Raw genomic sequence first — 25,265 nt, forward strand, 5'->3', positions numbered from 1 at the left:
CCCGTGCTGGTAATTAGTCACGAGATTCCGACACGATAAAGGAGTAGAATCGATCAAGCGTGCCTTGGCAACGCTTAGCACTGAAATTCGTCTATTTTTGCGATTACTTGATAGGACAAAGGCAGTCGGCAGTTAGCGACCGACGGATGCGGATCACTACACTGTCAACCGCAGAAAAAACAAACCTCCACAGTTTCGTGCGACTCGCAGTCGCGCTATACCGATTACGTTTTATAATTAAAACCCGGCGGTGGCAATCCTGCTGCTGTCTAAAACACCGGACGCGACGCTTAATTGGGATGTCCACATGAAGCTGTTGAAATTTTTGCTTCGTTATTTCCCCCCAGGTATACCAATCCAACAGCGCCAATTTTGGAATCGCAATCTGTTTTTCCTCTTTCTTGGTGCCGTTTTAGGTCTCGCCTTGGAGTACGTACAGGGCGGTGACGTCAAGACGAAGATGATCGATCTTCTGGATCTATCAACAGAGTAATTAAATACTTTTAATTATATTAGAACCTCGAGTTTAAACATAAAATTATTTAACAAGAAATAAAAAATAAAATCACTGTTGTATAATTACTGGGAAGGGAAGTAATGGAAGCTGTATACGTGTCGTTTTGCAGAACGGACATAAGAGCATTAGCGGAGAGCATAAAAGCGACGGAGCCCGTAATAACCGAAAGTGTAATGGAGCAGTTAGTGGAGACCCTGCAGAAGCTACAAGCAAAAGTTTGCGACACAAACGCGAAACGCTACTACAAATACAGAACCTTGCAGACCCATCTTCTACCCCTTACGAATATCGCGTTCGATAAACTAGGTAAAAGGTACTCTCGGTTAACATTGTTTCAGCATTGATTCAAAGTTTCAACACCTTGACGGTGTAAAATTATGAAATTTTAAACAAGAATTTGTGAAAAAATAAAAATGGCCACCTCGAAATGTTAATTACACTCTCTATCGCTATTTCAAATACGTCTCACGTCTACAGGGTTGTTTGAAAATAAATGGTCAAATTTTGCAATAATTTTAATTTTATAGAATTGAAATATTACAAATGATAAGAGTTTCTTCCCGCTATTCATCTAAGATAACTTTTTGAAAAAATTTGTCACGGAATTCCGCTCGAAAAGTAAGAAGTACTTTTACCATTAGCTTCATGGACCGTTTTTCATCCTTAATATGAGTGAAACAAGTACCCAAAGTTTGACCATCCATTTCAGAATTACTCTGTACATTCTCGGAGAAGTTTCAACGAAGAGGATAGCCTCTTTGTTACTCGGTGTATCTCTAGAAATAAATTCTTTTTTCCTAGATTAATATCGGAAATCGTTATTTCTTTGAAACACTAACTATCGTTTTTATTTTTACAGATGCCTGACAGGCAGCTACGACAGAACGTGTAAAGTTTGGGACATTGAGAGTGGAAAAGAGCTTCTTACTCTCGAAGGCCATAAGAATGTGGTCTACGCCGTGTCCTTCAACAACCCGACTTCGTACGTCTAATTTAAGTATTCCTCTTACCGTTCATTTGTACCATCGTCGACCGGAAACGAACATATACCCTTTCTCCGACACTTCGTTTAATTCGTAATAAAAGAAGGCATTGACTTCTTTAATTAAATAATAAGACGGACAAAAATTCATTGATCGTTCATCGTTTCGGCTCGATAGTTTTCAACGTTAAAAACAAATATTTCATTTATTTTTCAGCGACAAAATCGTAACAGGTTCTTTCGATAGAACAGCGAGGATTTGGTGCTCTCGAACGGGTCATTGTTTAACGACAATGTGGGGTCACGAGGGTGAAGTAGTGGTCGCAAAATTTTCACCCTCCCACAACAAAATCGCGACAGCATCTCTGGATATGACGTCGAAAATTTTCCAATTAGCAACAGGTACAATTCCTTTCATCCGCGAAAGCAGAGAATTAATATTTCATATTTTTCACAGGCGACGAAGTTGGAACGTTAAAGGGTCATACGGCGGAAGTGATCGCTCTGCACTTTAACAACGACGGAAATCAAATAATAACAGGTTCTTTTGACGGTACTGTCAGCATCTGGGACGTAAGAACTCTAAGGTAGATTCAATTTAGTTTCGCTTATAAGGTCATTGCCCTAGGTGTAATAAGGATTCTTAGAAATTTCGAAGTCCTGAAATTTATTATATCTTCAGGAGAACGAGTGTACTAATAGGACACCGTTCAGAGTTATCAAATTGCATCTACAATTTCGACTGCTCGTTAATTGCATCTTCGTCTATGGACAAAACAGCAAAAGTCTGGGATACCAGGATGAACTCGTGCTTGGCGACTCTCCGAGGTCACGACGACGAGGTCCTGGACTTGACCTTCGATAACAAGGGGAAAAAGCTGGCGACTGCGAGCAGTGATACCACGTCCCGGGTCTGGGACGTGGTAGCTTCTTTTCAGGAATTGGCTTCCATGAAAGGTCATCGCGATGAAGTCTCGAAAGGTAAAACCCTTTAACCCTTTCTATTATATCAATAACTGATGAAAAGATAATTTATAATTATCCCAGAAAATTAATGCGATACACATTTGATTATATCTAAAAATTCGAAATCAGTGTGTTTCAGTCCAAACGGGCAACATTTGCTGACCTCATCCTCGGATAGAACATCGAAATTATGGTCTTTAGATAACAATCGTTGCGTGCAAACCTTGGAAGGCCATACAGACGATGTTTTCAGCTGTGCATTCTCGTACAATGGTGATACCATTATCACAGCTAGCAAGGACAATACTTGTACTATTTGGAGGTGACTCGATTGGTTTCAGGTGTGCCCTTAGCTCCTAATCGTTATCCTATTCGTGGTTTACGTTGTTTATTTTTATGCCATTTAAACGAATCTAGATTTTGCCTACTTTACGATACAGTACAAACTTGTTATAATCATCGTACAACGTGAATTACGCGAGAGCATTGTTTAATAATTTTTAATGAAATTACTTTAAAAATGATCAGCTTTAAATCAAGCCTGAAAAATGATGGCAATTAATTTGCTCGTGAAACTTGCTTGAATAATGCATAAAGAAGCTTGGACGAATAATGGAATATCGTAAACGTATAATATAGGAGAAATTTAAATAGACAATTTCATTCTGGCGTTAAATCAGATCTCTGGTTATTCAATGTTGAAATATGTTCATATTATATGATTCTTTAATTATCAATTATTATCAAATAATATAACGTAAGCTAATTTGTGATATGATAAGCTTCAAACAAGTTTCGTTTAGCAATGTTATATCGTACGTTTCGAAATTCGCTACGCGATAAACAAATTGTTAATAATAACATTCGAGTGTTGTAATTAATAAAATACTGTAGCATTCATCGAAATGCAACCACCAGCGTGACACAGTATACACGTGAATATCTGCTGGAATGTTTAATTAAAATTCGCCTCTGAAAGCTTAGAATTGCACGACAATTTAATCTACCGTAATTACCTCCTTCTTGAACGTTCCGCGATATCTGTAAAATTAGAAGTCTCCTTAACGAACGTTAATTAATCATTTGTATCTACGTAAGATAGTCTCACGTTTTGTAAATCATTCTTAGAGGCGGTAATTTGTTCTCTTATATGAATATGCGATTAAAATAAAGATAAATATTCGACGTTGAAATTAAATCTGAAAAATATTCCAAATTGTAAAAGCTACGAAAAGAAAGTTGTGAACCTGAAAGTGATAGTTGCGAATGGTTGAAAAGGCAGAAATGTTAATTAGAATCCGAGGATTCAGCAAGAATTTCGTCATCATCACCGGTCATTATCGAGCCTGGTGAAACCTAAATATCTAGGAACACATTCTAGCTACCTTGAAAGTGTCGTTCAACGATTGTATACTTATGCAAACAGCCCTGCTCGTCGTGTCTTCGCTGACTTTAGTCAGTCAGTAAGACACCGTCGATGTGCTCGGTTCACAACAGAAATCGTGAGAAGAAGAAAAGATCGAGACGAGATTCGACGGTGTGACATCGATCCAAAACAATGCGAAGAGTTATCGACAATAACTTGAGAATTGTTTACCTCCATAAAGGTCTTCTTTATATAAAGAAATAGAGCACTGTGCATTTTCTAAAATGAAGTGATTTGAATAAGAAGTTTGAGAAGGATTATTGGAGTTTGATGAGGTTTGAAAGGCCTACAGTAAAGTTATTTCATTTTCGAGAGCGAAAGAATTGATTTTTGATGATAAATTAATTCTGTCTTAGTATAATTCTATAGAATAGTAAAAGGACGTAGCAGATCGATTCTACTTTACCATGGTCAAGATGTACAGCCAACTGGCACGAAACTAGCGATCTCTGTTATAAAATTAACAGTTCGTTCTAAAAAGATTCTACTACTCTAAAAATATAGTGTCGAGTTCGATTTGACCGAGACCTAACGATAAGTGCAATGATTTAATTCGAACTAGTGATGATAGAAGAGAAGGTAGACCGTGACATTAATGTCGCTACCGCGATTAGCAGATCTATTTTCATCAGAGAGCACGGGGCAACAAACTTGGATCTATAAGCAGAACAACGGTCGGAATAGACGTACATGTCTTCGTGGTGGTTGTCAGCTCGCTAATTAGCGACATCACCGAGAAAAAGAAGAAGAAACGCGACGAGCGGACGCGAATTAATTAACGTGTCGATCCGTCCCAGCAGTGTGATACAATTAAGCATCGTCCCGGAAATTCCAGTCACATTTGCTTGTCACCTTAACGAGCAAGCTGAAAACATCGTCAAGGAACACGGTGTACCTTGTTTCATGATATCGTGATACATGTGCTGTAATTTTACTTATTCGTGATGTGTTCATTCATGGAATTGATATAAACTGATAGAAGATCGTGAAAAGGTGATCGAGTCTCAGGTAAGAGATAAATAATTTTTAACCCTTTAATTAGTCATTGATATAATTAGGGCTTTTTGAGGGCGAGTCAAGTCTATTTCAAGTTCCCTAGTTTTATTAACAGTGTTATTTTCTTAGAATTTTTCATTTCTCTACAGTGCACATTATTATCTGTTTACTTTGAAAATTCTTTCGTACCCGTGCAATATTTTTCAGTCTTCCTGTCACGTTGTGTACGAAACGAAATGAAAGCAACAAGAAGGTCGTGCAATGGGTAGCGATAAATAAAATGTGCTGTCAGCAAGGCTCGATTCGAATGCAGTTTCTCTTTCGCGATAAAGCACGAATCCCTGGGACGCTTCTTTCGATGATAAAAAGCACGAAACAACGGATTAGAATGGTGAATGGCTGTGTGGTATAACGAGATTAAGGAAGGAAATATCTTTTGATGTACAATCATTTCGATGGTATAAATTCCGCGTAGAATTATAAACTCGCGCCTGTCATATTACGATACGCTACTCCTACAAGTGCTACCGAATAAACGCTTCAGACCAATCAGATAGCTGCGCTTGTCTTCTCGTCCGTACTCCGCCAATCAGAGAGCTCGTTACTCCAGCTCTAGGTAAATGGGCCAGATGCATCTGATAAAGCTGCTTGCATCGCGCGGAGGTCAGTCAGTCTGCTCTTGGACTTCGAAGAAGCAAGGCTGTTTTTTTTTTTTTTTTTTTTTTTTTTTTTTGCAATCCATTCTTCAATTTTTGTTTTAGAACCGTAAAGTTTAAACATTTAAAATTAATGTCGACAGATAAAGCAGATTCTCCCTGAATATATGCGATACTACGTCTACAAATTTCCAGTCTCTCTCGTTAATTATTGTAAAATGGCAGGAGAAAGAAACATTAATCTTTCATGGTTTCGTGTATTCTACTAGAAATATATTACCACTTGTGTACTCCCACATTTCTAGCTACTTTATTTCAAAAAATTGATAATGTCAATTAATCTCTCTGTGAAAATTTCGTTGTACGATCATCTGTCGATGATCTAAATTTGTAAATAAATGTTTATACATCCGGAAGTAACAATTAGGTTAGTAATGCAGAAACAGAACGTCTGCTCTTCAATACCTTCGTGATTATATCCCGTTACGAGAGAACGTACTAAAGACGGAAATACGGCTTTGCTCACGATGTTCTTGGGGAAAGTGAGTTTCTCGATAAACACGCTGCTCGTCTGTGTGTTACTGTCGTATAGCATCGTTGTCAGTATAAGAACAACCTATTGATCGCCTGAGAGATATTTTTGTTTATGTACATCGAGCAAGATAATGAGGCATAAATTTCCGATATTTAATTTAAAACTTGGCGTATGCTGAACAACTAACGAGGGTCAAAGTATACTTTAATTGTTAATTTCGAGTAATAATTTCGTCCTTGAGAAAAGCTAAACCCTTCGAGACTTTGACCGAAGACATTCCATATGGTCTGCATAATAATTTAACCAGAGCATCTATTACCTTGTTACTTCGATTGTTACTGGCTCCATTACGGTTCATTCGCACTTCTCAACAATTGTCTTACCATTCGAGAATGCACTGAATTTCTCTTTGCAGTATGAACATTGTACGAATAAATATATTTACTTACTTCGATGTTTTCTTATTTTTCAGAAGAATCATGGCTGGGGTCGATAATCTTGCCTACGATGCTCCTAAAACACAGGTAAATTGCAAGATTATTAATTGAATAAATATTATTGCAAATTTTAAGAAAGACATAACACTTATGGAAAGTTAAATAGAAACAAATATTAGTATTTCTTTTCACGAGAGAATAGAGGGAAGTTTGAAAACAGTGTCTATGCGTTTATGCAAATTTCAGGCAAGTCTAATGCAAATTTTCACGAAGCCAGAAGCCACTGGGATAGGTAAAACGTAGCAAGATATTGCAGTTGTTTATACCCATGGGATATCCCGTGAAAAGACGCCAGCTTGGCAAAACTGTTGGCTTATCAACCGCGAGATTAGGAGGAACTTTGTTTGTTCGGGAAAAAATCTGCGAAAAACACCTTGGAGAGATAGAGCGAAACAGTGTTTCCCAAGCCAACATTTTACTCGAATCATTTTCAAAGTAATCATCTGAAAAGTCCCTGATGGTGGAGTTTGAAAAAAAGAAGTTACCCTTATGAATTATTTAATTTCTCCCCCTGAATCGTAAAGCTACTCCATTAAAAAGTCATAATTTCTTTATTAAATAACAGACCACGTGTTTCTCCAAGTTTCCCAAGATTTCGGTAACAGTAAATGAACAATGAGGCTATTGAAAAATCCAAAAGATAAGAAGAATCAAGCAGGATGTTTGACCAAAAAATATTTCTTAGCTGAAAGCGGTTACGGATAAAAGTCAAGCCGAATTCTTTGGCGACGTGTATTGCAAGGGAACAGCTTGAATGGCTAGCACAATACGGTGCAACGTAAACTCGTTCCAAGCTTACGAAGCCCTCTTTTATTCAGCTCTGGGATCTCGATGCTAGTTTTCATTTAAGAGGAGCCTGTGAAAGCAGTTCGCGCCGTCCTCGATACATCCCCCGCACAAAAGAAAAACGAGAAAATGTTTCCTTTCTTTCACGATAAAATTGTTGATGAAAGAATCATGTTGTTGTTCTATTTGTGAGTGTTTTATGGGAGAAGATGAACAGAGTAATTGTTCATTTCCGTGGTTGAGGGAGGTGCGGTTGATGGAGACTGATTCGATCGAACTGCAATTTCCAGATTCTAATTGCGATGGTGTTGGGTGATTTGAAAAATTTGTGAATCTACCCCCTTCCAAAAAAAAATGGAACCCTTATTGTTCTAAAATTCTAAAATAATTTTATCCCTCAGGGACGTAGCACTCCCCAAAAATTAGGAATCTCTTCTTAGAATCTGATAAATTAACTTTTCAACCATTTTACTTCGAAAACGCCGGAAAAAAATGACATTATTCGTTCTCGCTCGACGAAGGTTCCAATTTTTTCCAACACGATTGTTCGTCTAATCTGTCGACGGAATATAGGACGAAAATTTCAAGCGGTCCACATACTTTAGACAGCGTCACCTCCTCTACCCAGCCATTTTTTCCCATCGCTCGGCCATTGTTATCGTTGCCTTCGGTATTATCAGTGGCGAACGAGACGGTTTCGCCGAGCCGTTTGTTCCCGTGATAGTAGTCGTGCGCGGTTAATGCCTGCGGGCCACGATTGTGCTGCAATTACGAGGAGTAGCGGTACGCCATCACGAAGATGTCGAAGAGAAAAATAATGGTTAGAAAGGAAGCTGGATGGGCGGATGGAGGACGAGCATCGTCGAAATTAATGGGCCGCGGCCAAAAAAAAAAATAAAAGAATCCGTGGGAACGACGGGGCGACGATTACGAAAGTAGGATTAGGATTGACGATATCGTGACAAAGGGTGCACAGGTGCGTTTTCAAAGAACGCTAGGATCAGAACGGATTAAACTTTCGAACCTGTTCCATTCTGGATCTTTTTCCAAAAAATAACGTTCCATAATTTTGATGGTAGTATTTACAAATAAATAATTAGAGGATGAAAGCGATTGAATAAATGATTTCTGGGAAGCACGACCTTTCAATCCAATATAGTCCAAGTGACCAAACACACTGCACGAGCTTTCTCTTCGATCCGATTGGAAAAGTCACCGAATTCTCTGGGAAAACGAAGCTTCATTTTCCACTCGATATCAACGCGGCGAATCGAAAACCCTTTGAATTCCGAGAAACAAGCGCGTTGATCGGCTCACCGGTGAACCGGTCCCGTGCACGCGAAAGCGGGAAACAAACTGTGTACTCGAAAGCAGAGAAGACTAGAAAATCAAAAGGGAATGGAAGAAATAGAAGAAGTCCACGGTGGCGCTCATTAATCACGATCGACCGCAAAATTTCAATCAATCGTCCGGGTATCTATTTTTTTTTTCTTTTTTTTTCCACGTTGGATTTTTCTTTGAAAGGAGCAACGACAAGTAGCGAGCGCGCCATTGTCCCGTGTGAAATGGAAAATGAGAATCTGGGGGAGAGAAAGAGAGAGAGGCTCGTTGCAGCATTCGTTAGTCGATGAAAACGACAGAGGATGGGAAAAAGCCGGGGACAGAGTGGCGAACGAACGATTCAAGAGAAACGGCCGACAAAATAATTGGCAGCGGGTTTTGCGAGAAACGCTGCTTGCCGCTCGGTTGCCATTTAATCTGGATTAACAAGCTGTTTGACGTGCTCACTTTATACTCGCCCACGAATCGAGTTACTTCTGAATGGAGTCGTTAGGAATGCACCGGTGTGGGCCACAGCCACCCGTTACGCGGGCAAACATCCGCGGAAACTTTCCGCTAGGTGTTGTAATACGAAAGCGCAACGAGGGGGTTGAAAATGCACAGTGGTTCCCCTACCAAGAAACTAAAAACCTTTTTTTTTAAATAAATACATACCAGAATATTTTAGAAAATTTCAGAAAATCCATCGGTGGATCAAGGGAGGCTGCAACCCTGGAGTCCACTTTTCAAGGAGAACGAAGGACAGAAAGGGTCGCTCATTACTCGCGAGCTTTCTCGGCGAATATTAATTACGATGCCACCCTCGCGAGCTTCGATTCGAAAAGAAAGCCCGGGACAAAAGGAGAAAGGGATCGGAAGAAAAGAAATTTAGGCGACAAACGTCAGTCGGTAGATGTTGCTGAAGAAAAAAAAAAAGAAAGCAGGGCTCTCTCTGTTTCTTTCTCCGCGGCGAGAAATCCTTGCAGGACGGGAAACGTGACGGCGTAAAAGAACGCACGAATATCGAACGTGACGGAAACGCGTACAAAGCTCTTTTGAGGCTCGTTTTCATTTCGAACCGAGCGAGCCGTTGAGTGCGGCCGAAAGAGCGGCGAAACGAGGGACGAGAAACGGCGGAACCGGAGGAAAACGGAGAGCAGAGAAGTGCAGAAATGTATTCCATTACACCCAGCCGTGTAAGAATATCGTTGCCGCTTTTCTCTCGCAGAGTCGCTCGCCACTCGACGATCGTCGCGACTTGAACGAAGAAATATTTTACACCGGAACGTGCACCCCTTTTTTCTTTCGCGGTCTTATCTGTTACCGGAGGGAAGAAGAGAAACCGTGTCGGTACCTTGGGTATTGCTATCGATTAATTAAAACCATGGGTGGAGGGGAACATACGCTTTATTGCAACTAGTGTTTCTTTTATTCTTTTTTGGTGAACGTAACGAGGGTGAGATAATGAACCAGCTGTTTGTTGTTTTTAGGGAAAGGAGAAAAGAATTTTTCTCCTGAAATTTATATCATTCGATTTTTATTTAGAGATTAAATGGAATGGTCGTCTATTATTTGTTGCACGGTAAAATCGATAATGTTCCATTTTTAAAAAACCATCTACTACGATCCATCATGATCTTATAAAATATTCTATTTATCGGATGGGTACAGAACAGATCGACCTGATTTCAAGAAACTTGTCAAACTGAAATAAATGCTTTTACCGTTTCTTGTTTTCTAAACTTTAAATAAGTAAATTGTCAGAAGAGCAACATAATATAAGGGACATATCACTTAACGCGTGCCCCTGAAACCTAACGCGTAGGCGTTAATAAATTCAATAGGAAATTATTGAAAACTTCCTTTAAACGCTGAGGGCCACCCACGGGTGTAGAGACGTGACACGCGCCGTAAACATACGATGTATCAAGCTAACTTTTGCTATTAATATAACTTAATTAAAATATATTATAATAAAATTAAAAATTTCTGAATACAGGTATTGTATCAAGATTGATATATCACAAGGGGTTGAAATTTCTTCCCTTTTTTGTATATTATAATCCTTCAAATTCTATGATAAATTTAAAAAACGGAAAAGTAGAATTGTATAATATTTTCGCATCGTCGATTCCATGCTTGAAACAGCAATGCTGCATCAGTGGAGGCGGAACGATGGCGGTGAACTGGCCCCCCCGAAAACGGAAGCCATGGATCTTTATTAAATCCATGAAATTTATGTCGAGACGGTCGCGTGGCATAACGTGTGCCCCGGTTGCTCTGTCCGAAAGGGTATTTATCCCTCTCCGCTTTTCAAACGCGCACGATCCACGTTTGCGTTGAGCAAACGAATCTGGACACACGCCGTTCCCATTGTGAAACCGGTACACGCCGATGCGGCTCGTATATTGCGTTTTTTTCTTCGAGCACACGTTAATGTCTGCCCGTTGGTCAAACAAGTCGTCCACGAATGTCCATTTAATGAACGCGACATATTCGATTCGTCGCCTTCGGCGATCACGCTGTTTAGATTTCCCGTATTCCATGGAACGTGGCAGAAACATCGTTGGAACGCTGCTTTTTCAAATGTCTCTTTCGTGTTATTTGCACGTTGGTAAATTAGGGGCTTTCGTGAAAGTTTGATGGAGAAACTTTGCTTTTTGGAATTTTGGAACTGTGGAAATTTAGAGCCTTAGGGTCATGGAACCATCGACTTAAAATGCAACAAAAATTATTCATATAAACGATGGTAATTCCAGCCGCATAATTAAAGTCATCCTCAGAGCCACTTCCTGCGCCAGCTATACAGCAGTAATTTATCCCCCTGTGTTTTCTCAAATATCTACTTCCCGGGTTGACGCCCACGCGGCTCTGATCGCGTTTTTACAAGAAGATTCCATCCGACAAAAAGCAACCAAGATTCAGAGGTCACAGAATAGCCGCGTCTATTTTTATTAAAAAAATTCCCTTTCCTAAGAAATTTAAACAATCTTTTTTATAACAGAGATTAATCATCTTTGCACCACCTTATCAGACAGCTCAATTATAATTAAGCCACTGTAGTGACTTTCATTTAAGAACTCGGAACAGGATTCTCCATCGACTTACGTTTTCCTAATAATTACAAAATCTCAAAGCTAGGTGGCCCTCGAAGATGACCAATATTATCAGGCATGATTTATTCGGAACTTTTCGAGTCTGCATACTTGGGTTATTACCGTCATAAATTCGAAACACGTCCCCGAAGGTTGATACCATGCCTGACCTACCTCGTCTTGAAATATGAGAAAGTTCGTGGCGTACGGAAGTCTCTATAAAATATTCCCTTCGCTTCTCTACCGTTTTTCTCGCTCATGCTTCTCCTCGAACCGCGTGTAAGTAGCTACTGTCCTCCCGTGACCCTTATCGCGTTCACCTTTTCGCTCGTTTCACCGGTGCTGGTGTCTGAAATCGACCAGCAACCGGCTTGGTTCGTTAATGGAACGCCGGAAGACAAATGCGTTTCTCGATACAACAGCACATTAAGAGACTCGTTACGCGGGCAAGCTAGGAAAATAGTAATGGTAAAGTTTGAACTCTGGTTATCGGTCTCATCCGACGGCGATGTTGCGTCCTATCTATTTAGTTCGTTTACCGATTGTTCGTTTTACTGCGGTCAAAAGTCGAGGAAAGCAATTTACGCAACGACGATATCTGTTTCGTTTCATTCTACCGTGGTTTTAATCTCCTCCACCCTGTTACTTGTTGTGCAATTCATTCTACATTGATTATTTTTGGTGCAGTTTGACAATTTTACTTGAATAATATGAAATATAAAATAAAATTATTCAAAGAAGAAAGAAGATCAAATCCGACCATGCGATTAAACAACTTACAGTTCTCAGAATACCACCCGGTCGCCTTATCGCTGCAATTAACGCGAATTAATGAGTCTTATCAGATCGCTGCGCGCGAGCTGTTTTTTTCGCTTCTTGACCGAAGCAACAGCTAGTAGGGGTGGTTCAACAGGGGTGGAAAGGTAGTCTGTAGGGTGCGCGAAGGGTAGATGAAGATGAAAAAGAGCGAGCAAGCGTGAGAGGGAGAGAAATATATCGGGAGGGGGATGAAAAGGTGGGAGAAACACGGACAAAGTGTAACGGAGGAGGTAGATAGCATCGAAGAGAGAAAGATGTATAGGAAAGGTTGGAGAGGGAAAGGAAAGAGAAGGACAGAAGGTGTCTGTCGTATCGGAGTAGCGGTAGTAGTAGCATATACGGCGTTTTAACTCGCGAGGAAAACTCTGAGAGCACGAGCTCACGATCCTCAGTCGCGTGCGACACGCGGCCTTAGTCGGTACGGGTCAAAATTGCACTCCGAACCGTTTCGAACGAAACAACGTCGTGCTCGATCGCCTGTTGAACTTGCCGATGAATCTGGCGGTGATTAGGTTTCGGTAACTAGTAGAAAATCATTAAAGGGTGAAAATTGAAATTGGTATGATAGAATAGTGAAACTTGCAAATAAAAATGGAAAATTAGTGTCAGAGATAATAAAATAGAAAATTCAGTGCAAGTGTGAAAAGCGTCTCAGAAGGTGACGGTGCAATTAAGATCGTTCCTGTGATCAATGAAAAAGAAAACAGAGGAGATTAAAATTCAGTGCGATCCGAGGAGAATTATAAATTTTTCCTCGTGAATATTTCATGCGAGATAAGGTGAAACAGTAGGTGGTTGTTCGCTTATCTACCTTTCCGAAGGATTTATAAACGATGCCACTCGATGAGAGAGAAAAATCGTTCCTAGTAACTTTTCCAGCCTTTTTTGCTGTAAGACGCGTTGTATCGGAAACGGATGCAGTCTGCTATCAGGAAGTTTGACAAATGACAGAGCATCGATAAAGCAAGCTTTTCCTCCTCGCGAAAAAACGAATTCATTTGATCCGAGGATAATTATGGAGAGTTTTCTCGCGGTTACTCTCAGCTTCACGGACAACGGAGCGTGACCAACGACCGGAAGTTCCGTTTTCAATACGCCACGCGATCACTTTCTCTCGCGATGAGAAACAACCTCGTGAAACGAGACACGCTCTATGGATTTTTGATCGTCACGAGGGAACTTTCCTTTGGGACCATTTAGAAGACTTTCATCGTTTTTGATAAGAAGAATTAATTAGCGGTCGAAGAGGAGAGGGAAAAATGTCGCGATCGGACCGATAGATTGAAGAAGGTGGTTCTTCGTGTTGTTCTTAAAGAGAGAAAAGCGAGCAACAATCATGAGGGATAAATTTTCATTCAGCGTAAGTGCTCTGAATTGAATCGATGTTTATTTTAGAAGGGAACGTGATTGGAAACTGTTCGATGACCTGATTAGAAAATTAGGAGGCGAGATATCGGGTCATTCCATAAATAACGTTGTTTTTTTATCTCGCTTGCGATTAAATTAATTTTCCTCGGGAAAAACAGTGATCTCCCTGTTTCCCAACCTTCCCCGTCGACATCCCGGGGAGAACTGACTGTGGAGGGGAGTGGGCCCTGTCACGTTTACGCGGGAAAATTTGAATTTACTTATTTGTTGACAACTTTCTAGTTAAATTGCTAATTTCATTTGTAATGACCTAATTATATCGAATGAGTCATAGATTAATTCACTAAATATAACCTGTTAAACATCGTATTTATATGACTTTATCATTTCAACGTGTTAAGCTCCGACGAGTTCACGTCGGAGATACGACGATAAAATATGAGACATTAAACTGGAAACTAGGAATGCATTAGTTCGAGTTGTTTGCTATCCTCCAGATAATTTCCAATAATTAATTACCTCGAGTGTATTTGCAATTCTAACCTGTTTGAAAACGATCGCAAACATAGGTATAAATGAATTTCTTTCATCAATTAGTAATTTAAATAATTCCCTTGTAATTCAATATCAGAATCTACCCGCATAAGCTTCGATTAATTATCCTTAATAATCATTTATTAGTCTCAAGATTAATCGACACAATTGGGCGGTGAAGGTATCATTTGAATAATATGATTTACAGTCGGCGGTGCCGGACATGCACGAGACACTGTCTAGTTTTCCGGAACAGTTCGGAGACGGTCCGAGGAAACCGGAAATAAAGCCGGACGCGCCGAAGGAATCGGACAGGTCGACGGATAATCCAAAGTGTGGCTGGTTATGGTTCAGGCCCATCTCCTTGCAGAAATTTCGAACCGCGAAATGGGCGTTATTCTGGCTGTGTTGGACAGGTGCAATACAAGGTATGAAATATAAATTTGATTTAATAATTACAGGAAATCATATGAAAAACAAGTAACGACTATTTCCACCCCTTAGAAAAAATTTGGCTATTTACATAAAAAAAAAAAAAAAAACATATCTAATACTTTTTCCAGTATCACGTTATATCCAAATTTTATTTAAAATGAAGCACTCTGTCATAAATTAAAATCTCGATCAATTAAAAATCCATCGACGACGAGCGCATCGAAAGACCACTCTGTCCTGAAACTCTCTGTCACATTCGTCAAACGGAATATCTCCGATACCGGGAACAAATCTACGCTGATTTTTTCCCACATAATCCAACCGGTTTCTCTCTCCATCGAAAGCGTATGCTGATTGACTCGATATCGCCGTTTGGCGTTACTAATAGCCGTGCATTCGAATGCAATTTCGAGGCTTTCACGGGGAGATCCGAAAGGGATGGCAGGGCGAGTCGACGGTGACTGACGATAACCGGAAATCGAGTTTTCCGGCACGCTGGCAGGAGGTTGACGCACGTTCGAGGGTGGTGAACGTCGACCGAAGGGAGACAGACGAACTCGTATAGGAAACGAAGGTCGAGGTAGGGTGATGTTACAGTGAAGATGAAGAGGGAGGGAGGGAGGGAGGGGGGGGGGGGAAGTTAAAGAAAAGGGCGAACAACAGTGCAGAGCGTAGAGGTACTTAGTTTAAACAAGTTTGTTCGTGCCCCTTCTGCCTTCTTCGGGGCACGACAAAAGAAATCGTCCTGTGGAGGTTCGTGCCTTCTCTGCTACGAACGGGATTGAACAAATTGCTGGACAATAGGCAGCCGGCAATAGTCTGTATAAGTCGAGAATTGTAAGTTCGCCAGGCCTAAGTGCACGCACGTACACGTATCGAGATCCTGGTGCTCGCGCAGCTGGAGAAACAAATTGTCCATTGCTCGGCGGGCCGAATTTAATTAAAATTCTCCTATTAACCGGACAATGGGAAACGAAGCTGGTTAATTTTCCGGCTTGACGAGGACCGGATGTTGCGTTACATTCTGCTTCGCTCGTCTTAACGATATTATCGATCATTATTGAGAAGATATCAATTGATCCCCTAGAAAATTTATTATTTTGCAATATTGCAATAGATTATCACTAAAATTGTTAAATTTCCAAAGGACAACGAGGGTCCTTCGGCAGAATTCCACGAACAAAAATGATTTTTATCAAAAACAGATGAATGCTTTTGTCAGTCGATACGATGGCACACCGTGTGTCCTGCCTCTCTATTTGTAATTCGACGCCCCGTCTATGGTTTGTTTGCAGTTTCGAATTATATCGAACGAGTTCGATCGAGGGTTGAAGGGGGGGTCGATTAGCGCTGTATATTCGTGAGAAAGAAGTGTTTAATAGATTTACGTACGAGAGAACGATTTCTTGAAGGGTGAGCGGATACCGGGTCGCAGAGGGGAGACGTAATTCAATTAGTTTACCCTTTCTGATTCGTTTACACGCGGCACGCGGATTTGCTTTGCCGAATACAGAGGATCAAAACGGGAGAGGACAGCTTTTATCCTGGACCGACGTTATCGCTGGCTGAGAACGAGGACACGGATCGAGGATATTATTAAAATCCTCGAGTATCGATTGAACGGCTATTTTCGAACTGCAACGAAATCAATGAAGCGAACGTATGACCTGGAGTATTCACTTTTACGTGTACGATTGAATATAATTAGAGATTTAAATAATTGATGGTTTGAACTGGATTTGAAAATAGCCTTGGAGTAATTGATTTTGAATTTGAAATCGAACTCTTATCAATTGAAAAAGGATCATTCATTTGTGAAGTAAATAAAATAAATCAAAAAGAAGTCACCATGTGTTGGTGATTGACAGATTGAAAATGAAATCAGCTATTTCTAACCTTTATTTTCTGGTTAGAAATAATATTTTTCAGTTCATAGTCTAAGAACTGAATTGCATAATCATTAATTCCTCTCGTCTAACCGGTTGATCGTGTCTAAGAAATTTATTACATAATTAACAGATCATTCTATTGCGTCATGGAAATGGAATATTTTCCAGATCTCAGCTTTGATATTTTTCAAAATATTATTTTACAGGAATGGTGGTGAACGGTTTTGTAAACGTCGTTATCACCACGATAGAGAGGAGATTCGGTTTGAGGTCGTCGCAAACTGGTCTGATAGCAGGAGGATACGACATAGCTAGTTTTCTGATCCTTGTCCCAGTTAGTTATCTGGGTGGACGTTCGAAAGCATCGAAACCAAGGTACCAAGAAATTCTACACTTACAATATGAATAATTAAATCCTTTAGTTTTGAAACATGTATCTGCAACACCAACCCCTTCAAACACGAAGAATACTAACAATAAGACAAAAACGAATGAATGATAAATTATTGATGAAAATTTTCTATAAAATGCCAGGATAGATAAAAAGTATTCTCATAAACATTATGTTAAAAAGTTACATTATTTCAGAATGGTGAAATAACAAGGGACTGATTATATAATGAAATATACGTATGCCCGTGTACAGGCCATTGTCCTGCCTATTAATATTAATACTGATATCAGTTCAACCCGGCAGTTCTCATAAATATTAATCTTAACGTCAGCCGGGCCGACAGTGTCGACGTTAATCTCCATTTCGTTCCTTTGCCTCGACACTTTCTACCCTCGCCCGTGTATCCTCGACGGTTCGATCCTTAATCGATAATCGATAACCCTCGAGGAGATCGATACCCTCCGATCGAGACAAAATTTTACAGATGAATTTATTTTTCAGGTATATAGGTATAGGAGTTCTAGTCTTAGGCATAGGAAGTCTGCTATTCGCGTCACCCCATTACCTTGCCGGACCCTACAGAGGTGGCCAGCAATCAGAAAACATGTGCCAGAGGGTGAATAACACCTCGTCCCGTTCAGTGAGCATCTCAAATAATTTTCAATTTATTAATAAACCATAAACTCGTATTTGCGTTCCCATTATTCAGATATCCTGTAATGGATCCATGGGTCAAACAGACCAGGAGCCGTACAGTGGATTGTACTTAATTATCTTCCTAATGGCCCAACTTCTTCACGGTGCGGGTTCCGCTCCTTTTTACACTCTAGGTGTCACCTACATAGACGAGAACGTGTCGAAGAAAATGTCCTCTGTATACGTGGGTAAGGAATTTTTTAGATCTCCAAAACACTCAAAAAATTGAAATTGCCAGACGACAGACGATCCCTGCCCCGGACGCCTATAATTCCGCTTTTTGGAACTCATGCCGGGGGACCGCCAGCGAGAAAGGACCCAAATCCCGCTGCCACCTGGCGGTCGCCGACCCAAGCTAAGGGCGCCCGGGGAGACTCACCGCCTTCCCCTTCCACTAAACGCCTACATTATTGAGATCTGAATTTTTCAAGAAACATGTCTTCTGTTTAGGAATTTTCTACACGATGGCCATAATAGGACCCGCGTTAGGCTACGTAATTGGAGGCGAACTGTTGAAGCTGTACACGGATTTCCTCACGGTGGACCCGTCCGAGTGAGTGTGAATTCATATTTCTTCTAAATATTTTCTCTGTCATCAGGAAATTTTAATTGCTACGCCTTCGCGGAGCAAGTAAAAAGAATTACAGCGGACGAACAATGACTGGAAGGTTGTCCGCGTTCATTATGCGTTTCACGATGTAAAGGGGTTCATAGCGGTCGAATGCCGATAGGGAATGACGCGTAATGGGTTGCACCATCGGAATTTGTCGCCTCTCGTTGCCACGTTCAACACGTTTCCCGCTTTTTTTTCCCCTCCTCTCCGAGGGGAGAGTTTAGCCGCGCGTCACGGCAACTTTATTAAATTCTCGCCAGGATTTATCGGCTGTTTGCTCCGATCTGTCCGACAGATAGGTGTGCGGGTATGCACTCGTGTTCCGGTTACACGAGAAACGTGTGTGCTCTATGGAATAACTGACATCCGGTGGAACGCAAGTATATCCTGTTCCTGATCCTCGTGACGGGTTTACCAGACTCGGGACATTTTTAGTGATCAAAAAATTGGAACAAAAAGAGCAATTTCAGATCAGCTAAAATTATTCAAAAATTTGATTAATCTTTTTGCAACGCTCTGCAAACAGAACCCGGTGTGTATCGAATTTTTTTATAATCCATCTCTGCCTTGAAAGGACGTTTCCCCGGAGCGAGGAGGAAACATCGTTAGACGTGTTTGCGACGTTTAATTACTGGATTCTTGTCCTTTAGACGATAATGAGGATGCCCGTTTCGATGTTCTTTTTTCCCCTCTTTATCGTCGCGTCTCGCAGTACCAATTAATTTGTTTCAATTCGTTAGACCATCCGGGAAAGGCGTCCGTGAAATTTTCGTAATTTCCAAAATTCCTTAATAGAAAGGGTTCGATTATGAATGTCTGGGGGGGGGCGCGTCTTAAAAGATGGAGGATCTACCCCGTTGAAAATATCCCGGCAGCCCATTAGAGCATATAATGGGCCGCGATTAATAGTGCATGTAACCCCGTGGTACACGCACACCCCATGGGGAAAATGTCAAGCGGTGAACCAATGTTTGACGATGACGCCGATGTTACCCTTCAAAACTGTCACTTCATCCCCCGACACTTAGAGGACAATCAAGTTCCATTTGTCTACTCGGCTCCCTACGGAACGTCCCGAGCCCTTTCGTTGAGTCACTCCAACCACCGCGATGCACGTGAGAATCGAATTAACCGTCGTTCCTGTACCCACCATCCTTCCCTCTCTCTTTTCTTTCCTCCACCGCCCCCATTTGATTTTTTGCCTATTTTATCGCTCAGACGTATACCACCGTCGCGCATACCATGGTAAATCGAATTGTCGACCGTGTAAAGTATTTCCAACAACGGTTTCCATCCTTTCGAATCTTACTTTAAAATGGCTCGACTATCGATTTCGCTTCCCGTATGCTTTTTTCCGTCATTTCTCTTGTGTACCGTGTTACAGATAAACTGGGATGTATTTCGGTAGGAATCTTTTTCCAGAGGTGGATATACAACGGTTTTGTGTCTTGATTACAAGTAAAATTGCTTAATTTATCAGAAGTGCTACTATTCTTATCTATTTTTTCTTTTTTGAAGCTTATGGATAGAAAAGTAGGATGATCTTGGTGTCAGTGTAGCAAATGCGGTTAAGTTTGCTAAGGGATGATCGCACGGTTAGTCAGCCATTTCCGGGCAATCAATCACCTCTTGGGTCGGGTTTTGCTGTTAAAAAACGAGTCCAGCCTGTCGGAAGTAAACGCAACTTTCATCCGAAGAAGCTAATATCTGCTTCGTTTATCGGTAGAACATTAGAGCATAAATGAATCGAGAAATAATAATAAAATATAATAATATTATCCGTAAAGATTCCAAGTTTCGAAGAACTTCGAAGTAAAGATGATTGATTTTATTGGAAACAGAGGGAGATGCAATTTAATAATTAGCAAATAAATCGTCTCGTTTCTCATCGATTCCTTTCCAGCATCAAAGAACGAACGCTTTTGATATGATAATAAAATTAATAGCATTTCTTGACGAGTGCAATTACATTTTCCTTCCAACGCGACGTCTGTTCGAAATGGTACGAAGAGGAAGAAAAAGGAAAGGGTAACTGCTTGCGTTACGGCCACTTCCGGCTGTGCAAGCTTACGTCTGAGAGTAGATCGTATATGCGGCGCGTTTAATTTCGCAGGCAAATGAAAAGAGTTTTCCCTGAGACGGCAGATGCTGCATCGAGCACAACTTGCTCAAAGCTCGTTCCCAACTACTTTTCACAGTTTTCCACCTTCTCACTTTTCGCTTTCCTTGCCGAGATAGCGTATCCTATATTTGTCGTCGAGATTTCCAAGGAATCTCTTGTGATCGTCAGTAGCAATGGGTTCGTGTCAATTTCAACCCCGTAATTAAGAAAATGATCTAACGAGGGTCTAATGAAAAATTTAGCCGAAAATTGACGCGATCGAGGAACAAAAGAGATATCCTCGTTTAGTCTCGAAGATTATGATTGTCACGAACGTCTGGTCGGCCGGATATTACCGTACTTTTACCCGGAGGGAAAATTATCGAGGCAACAGAGAGAGATAGGGGTAGTTGCGGTCCAGGAACGCGTGCAAAAAAGGAAATAGCTTTCGACTGTACATACTCGTGGACCGGCAATTTGTCGGAAAAGTTGCAGAAGCCTGGTGGTCGGTTGGGAATTTCTGAGCGGGCGCAATTAAAAAAGCGCGAGGAAATCGGTCGGTTAAGCCGGAACTTCTATGCCGGAGAAGTAATTCCGTTCTATCCAAGCGTTGGAACGAAACCGTTGCTACTGTTTCAGGATAATTACATTTTTCACAGGGAAACCTTCGCCGTTCTTTTATTTACGTACACCGCGTCCTACTTTTTCACCGGGTTTCCCTTAATATCGGCCGCGCTTTAAAACGTTTAACCCTTTGCTTCGTAACGTCTAGTTACACTAATGCGTTTCTTTTCTAACGAACTCTGCGATCATTTCAGAATTGGTTTAACACCGGACAGTAACGTGTGGGTCGGAGCATGGTGGATAGGTTTTCTAGGGGCTGCGGTTTTGTGTTTCGTCATTGCTATACCGATCTTGGCGTTTCCTCCCGCGTTGCCAGGTACCGGAACATTATTTTTTTTATTGAAAACAGAGCATTTTGATGAAATGCTAGGAAAATTAGCCTTTTCACTTTTCTAGGTTCCGAGGAATTAGCCAAGGAAAGAGTATCGGAAGCGCACGAGAAACAATCGAAGCAATCGCCCTCGAGCGAAAGCGGGGAGGCATTTTCAAAAATACGCGAACTGCCACGAGCACTGACCGATCTGCTCGGTAATCCGGGCTTTTTCATGTTGAACCTGGCAGGTGCAAGTGAAGGATTACTTATAGCTGGTTTCGCTGCGTTTCTACCGAAGCTGATCGAAAATCAATTCAACGTCAGCGCTAGCTCAGCCGCGTTACTAATGGGTGAATAATATTGAAACTTTCTGTTATAATCAATCAAAATCGTTCCCACCCCTGGTTACACCTACGATCGACCATATTTTACGCTAAATAGCTAAACGTTTTTTCATTTTTATCGATCGAACATATATTGTCTCTCAGAAGCTTTAGAAATTCCATTGAAAGGTTCGTATTTTCTGTCTCTTTTGATGACAATTTGAAAACAGCTTAAATATTAAATACCTGTAAATCCTGAATGGCTTTTGAGCAGTAGTGTATACCGGTGTTATACGTGTTTTTGCATACTCGATCCCCAGGGATATTTACGATCCAGCAGTATTTGAACGCGATTCCATGAAATTTCAAAAGCTCCTGCACGCGAGTCGCGTAAATGAAAGCGTTTGATTTTTTGTTTTTAGGTTTGGTGACCGTGCCTGCAGGCGGCGGGGGTACCTTTCTCGGTGGTTATCTCATAAAACGCTTTAATCTGCCCTGTTCGGGCATTTTGAAGTTCTGTCTGCTGGCCACCGCTTCCTGTATCGCTTTCACTTTGTGTTTCGTTTTAAATTGCCCGAATTTGAACTTTGCTGGAGTTACGGTACCCTATTCAGGCCAGACCAAGTACGTCGCTTAAGGGTTTATACGTCTAACTCATAATATACGAATATAGGTTTTAAATAATAATCGAATAATTTTTCAGAAAATCTTTCTCGTTGGATGACGCGTGCAATAACAACTGCGGTTGTTCAAGATCAGAATTTAGTCCAATATGCGGTGTGGATGGAATCACGTACTATTCCCCGTGCCATGCAGGATGTTATCAGGAAACGCGAATAAACGATGTCGAAGTCAGTAACATTCCTTATCTTATTTAGTATGCATACAAATATACACTTTGCTCGTTGGAATCGTATATTATGTTGGTAAAACATTGCCGAGGATTTTGTTGCGAAATCTCGCTTTGAATATAAATTAAAAATCAAGGTGGATTCAAGGAAATTGAATTTTTTATTTCACAGGTATACTCGGACTGCGCCTGCATACGCGCACCACCGATTAACTTAACTACCGGAAGCGATGTTATAACCTACGAGGCGATAAATACAACTTGCAACACGTCGTGTTCCTATCTGTGGCCCTTTATAGCCCTAGCCTTTTGCAATATGCTTATTACATTTCTCTGCACCATGCCAGCACTATCGGCGACCCTTCGGGTCGTTCGAGACGACCAAAGGTCGTTCGCTTTGGGTATTCAGTGGATTAAAGTTAGGATACTGGGCACCATACCAGCACCCATGGTTTTTGGTGCTCTTATAGACGATACTTGTATCTTGTGGAACGAGACATGCGAGGGCAGAGGAGCTTGCCTCGTTTATGACAATTTATATATGAGCAGGTTTGCACCGGATGATTTTTAAAAGCAGGGTAAATGTTGTATGCAAATACGTATAAAGCACTTACCATTGTTGAACTTCTTTTCAGGTACATGCTGGCGTTAGCTTTTATCGGCAAGGCAGCATCCCTTCTTTTCTTTTTCTTAGCCTGGTGGACGTATATTCCACCTGGAAGCAGACAAGCTGATCAAAATTCAAGGGAAGAACCAACGACGACGTTAATGTTAAACGATACATCACACGAAACACCGACCACGCCGGCGACAATAAATCCTATAATTGACGCGTAAAACGCAATACCGCATTCCATTGAATTCGATATAGTAAATAATCTTGTATTAATGAAAGATTTTTAATATTGATACAGCTTACCGAAGAAAATAACTGCTGTTTCAAGACAACGTGTTTGTTCTTGACTTATTCGAAAATGGAGGGAAACACCGTTTGCAACCTAGACTGCTCAGAGATCACTAACGATAAATGTCAATGGTGCGACATCTGGTTTTTTCAGATGTAGTTAAGCAAGGACGCCAAGACGATACCATAAATATTTTCGTAATGGAACGGTATTTGAAACAGTTTAGCGTATATACACAGTAAAAGTATAATTTCAATAAACATTTACATTTTATAATCAATGTAACTGCGCCACATTTATAGATTACGTAGGGGCGGGTGGAGTTACGCGCGAAAGTGTTTCAATTTGAATTAATGCATTTTTAATCAAGTGCGCAGCTGTGTACTTTTAATAGCAAAAACTTAAATTTCATATGTGGATATATTGACTAATCAATGTAATGTATGTATATACATATGAACGTGTTTGATAACTGTGTTTATATTTCGCTACGGTGTAAGTAAGCAGATGTACGATGTAAATTAAGTAGACGGGTATTTATTTAATATTATTATTCTTTAGTAGTCATCGTTTACGATTACCGGGGAAAACGCTATTTCACTCGTAAGTATTTTATAAAGGATTTGTAACAGGTACACTAATTTATTCTTACTATAAGGGAAGTGCAAATAAAATTTGCATATTAACGGGAAATTTAAAATATAAAAACATGGTGGTAGCGAACTAAACTACGCTACTCAAGTGAGACGATTTAGTTCGACAACTGTTTAGGATTGTACAGATACATTTATACAAATAGCAATATATAGGGTGTGTTGTAAGAGCTGTTCACTGCCAGAACTATTGTAAAAAAGCGCAGATAATTGTTTTTATTATCGAAATTCGATAAGAAATATATATCCTGTTCTACATGTGAAAACTATAAGTACCAAGTGTGAGAAACAATTGGCAAGTGCACTTTGTAGTCCTTTTTCGATGTTTATTGAACGGTATTTCTTAACTTGATATAATTATTCGTTAGATTTTGATATCAATAAAAATGTACTGACAAGTATTAACTTAAGATGTATATCATTATGCTGTTTGTAATATGATATAGAAATTAATAGCAGCAGTTATATGCGAATCGAAAAAGACTTACAAAATTGTCTACAATTATACTATTGTCTGTTCTGAATGTGATTTTTATTATGCCAATATCCTATAATTATAAATGTGGTATTTAACGATTGTCAATTAAATCCGAAGGGAAGATATTTACCACAGATGGTAGCAGTTGATGTCTGAGAAAAAGAAAATGGTCACACATCTCGGTATTCCTCTTATTTGTAAGGTGTAATTGTTACTTTCAACAATTAAATTGTAAATTGTTGTTCCACAGGGATAAGTCTGAAAGAAATTCCTTTTTATAAAATTTATATCACTCCTTGTATAATGTTATCGCTTACAAAAAGATTAATATCACGAAAATATCAATTAATTATTATTGTGAATATACATTTATAAAAAATACACGAATTAATAATCCTTGTATCATTTTTAATGAAGTATCCCTCATAAAGAATAAATAATGTAAGTACATTAATCATACCTGTTACAATTATGCCTTTATCCATAAAATTGGA

At 40.2% G+C, this 25,265-nt stretch overlaps 2 protein-coding genes across 7 annotated transcripts; both read left to right on the forward strand.

The window, feature by feature from the left end:
• Positions 1 to 209: 209 nt before the first annotated feature.
• LOC143306040 (uncharacterized) lies at positions 210 to 14,790 on the forward strand. Of its 5 annotated transcripts, none has more exons than XM_076691973.1 (10): positions 210 to 347; positions 417 to 489; positions 627 to 830; positions 1,377 to 1,499; positions 1,717 to 1,901; positions 1,957 to 2,086; positions 2,182 to 2,480; positions 2,595 to 4,899; positions 6,551 to 6,602; positions 14,706 to 14,790. In XM_076691973.1, exons 1-8 carry the CDS (start codon positions 308 to 310, stop codon positions 2,789 to 2,791), a joined length of 1,251 nt encoding a protein of 416 aa, XP_076548088.1. In that variant the 5' UTR covers positions 210 to 307; the 3' UTR covers positions 2,792 to 4,899; positions 6,551 to 6,602; positions 14,706 to 14,790. The 5 variants fall into 5 exon arrangements, with proteins under 5 accessions (XP_076548088.1, XP_076548083.1, XP_076548080.1 ...); XM_076691968.1 differs by lacking the exon at positions 14,706 to 14,790 and adding exons at positions 6,762 to 7,055; positions 7,141 to 7,783 and having other exon boundaries at positions 308 to 489; XM_076691965.1 differs by having other exon boundaries at positions 308 to 489.
• Oatp26F (Organic anion transporting polypeptide 26F) lies at positions 6,543 to 24,902 on the forward strand. Of its 2 annotated transcripts, XM_076691948.1 has the most exons (12): positions 6,543 to 6,602; positions 14,706 to 14,925; positions 17,028 to 17,196; positions 17,717 to 17,855; positions 17,925 to 18,099; positions 18,362 to 18,464; positions 21,444 to 21,565; positions 21,646 to 21,912; positions 22,308 to 22,509; positions 22,589 to 22,736; positions 22,908 to 23,284; positions 23,371 to 24,902. In XM_076691948.1, the coding sequence occupies exons 1-12, from the start codon at positions 6,558 to 6,560 to the stop codon at positions 23,570 to 23,572; spliced, it is 2,169 nt and encodes a 722-aa protein (XP_076548063.1). In that variant the 5' UTR covers positions 6,543 to 6,557; the 3' UTR covers positions 23,573 to 24,902. The 2 variants fall into 2 exon arrangements, with proteins under 2 accessions (XP_076548063.1, XP_076548067.1); XM_076691952.1 differs by lacking the exons at positions 6,543 to 6,602; positions 14,706 to 14,925 and adding an exon at positions 16,278 to 16,620.
• Positions 24,903 to 25,265: the final 363 nt, after the last annotated feature.

This window comes from Osmia lignaria, chromosome 2, assembly GCF_051020975.1.
Source record: "Osmia lignaria lignaria isolate PbOS001 chromosome 2, iyOsmLign1, whole genome shotgun sequence".
Lineage (NCBI taxonomy): Eukaryota > Metazoa > Arthropoda > Insecta > Hymenoptera > Megachilidae > Osmia > Osmia lignaria.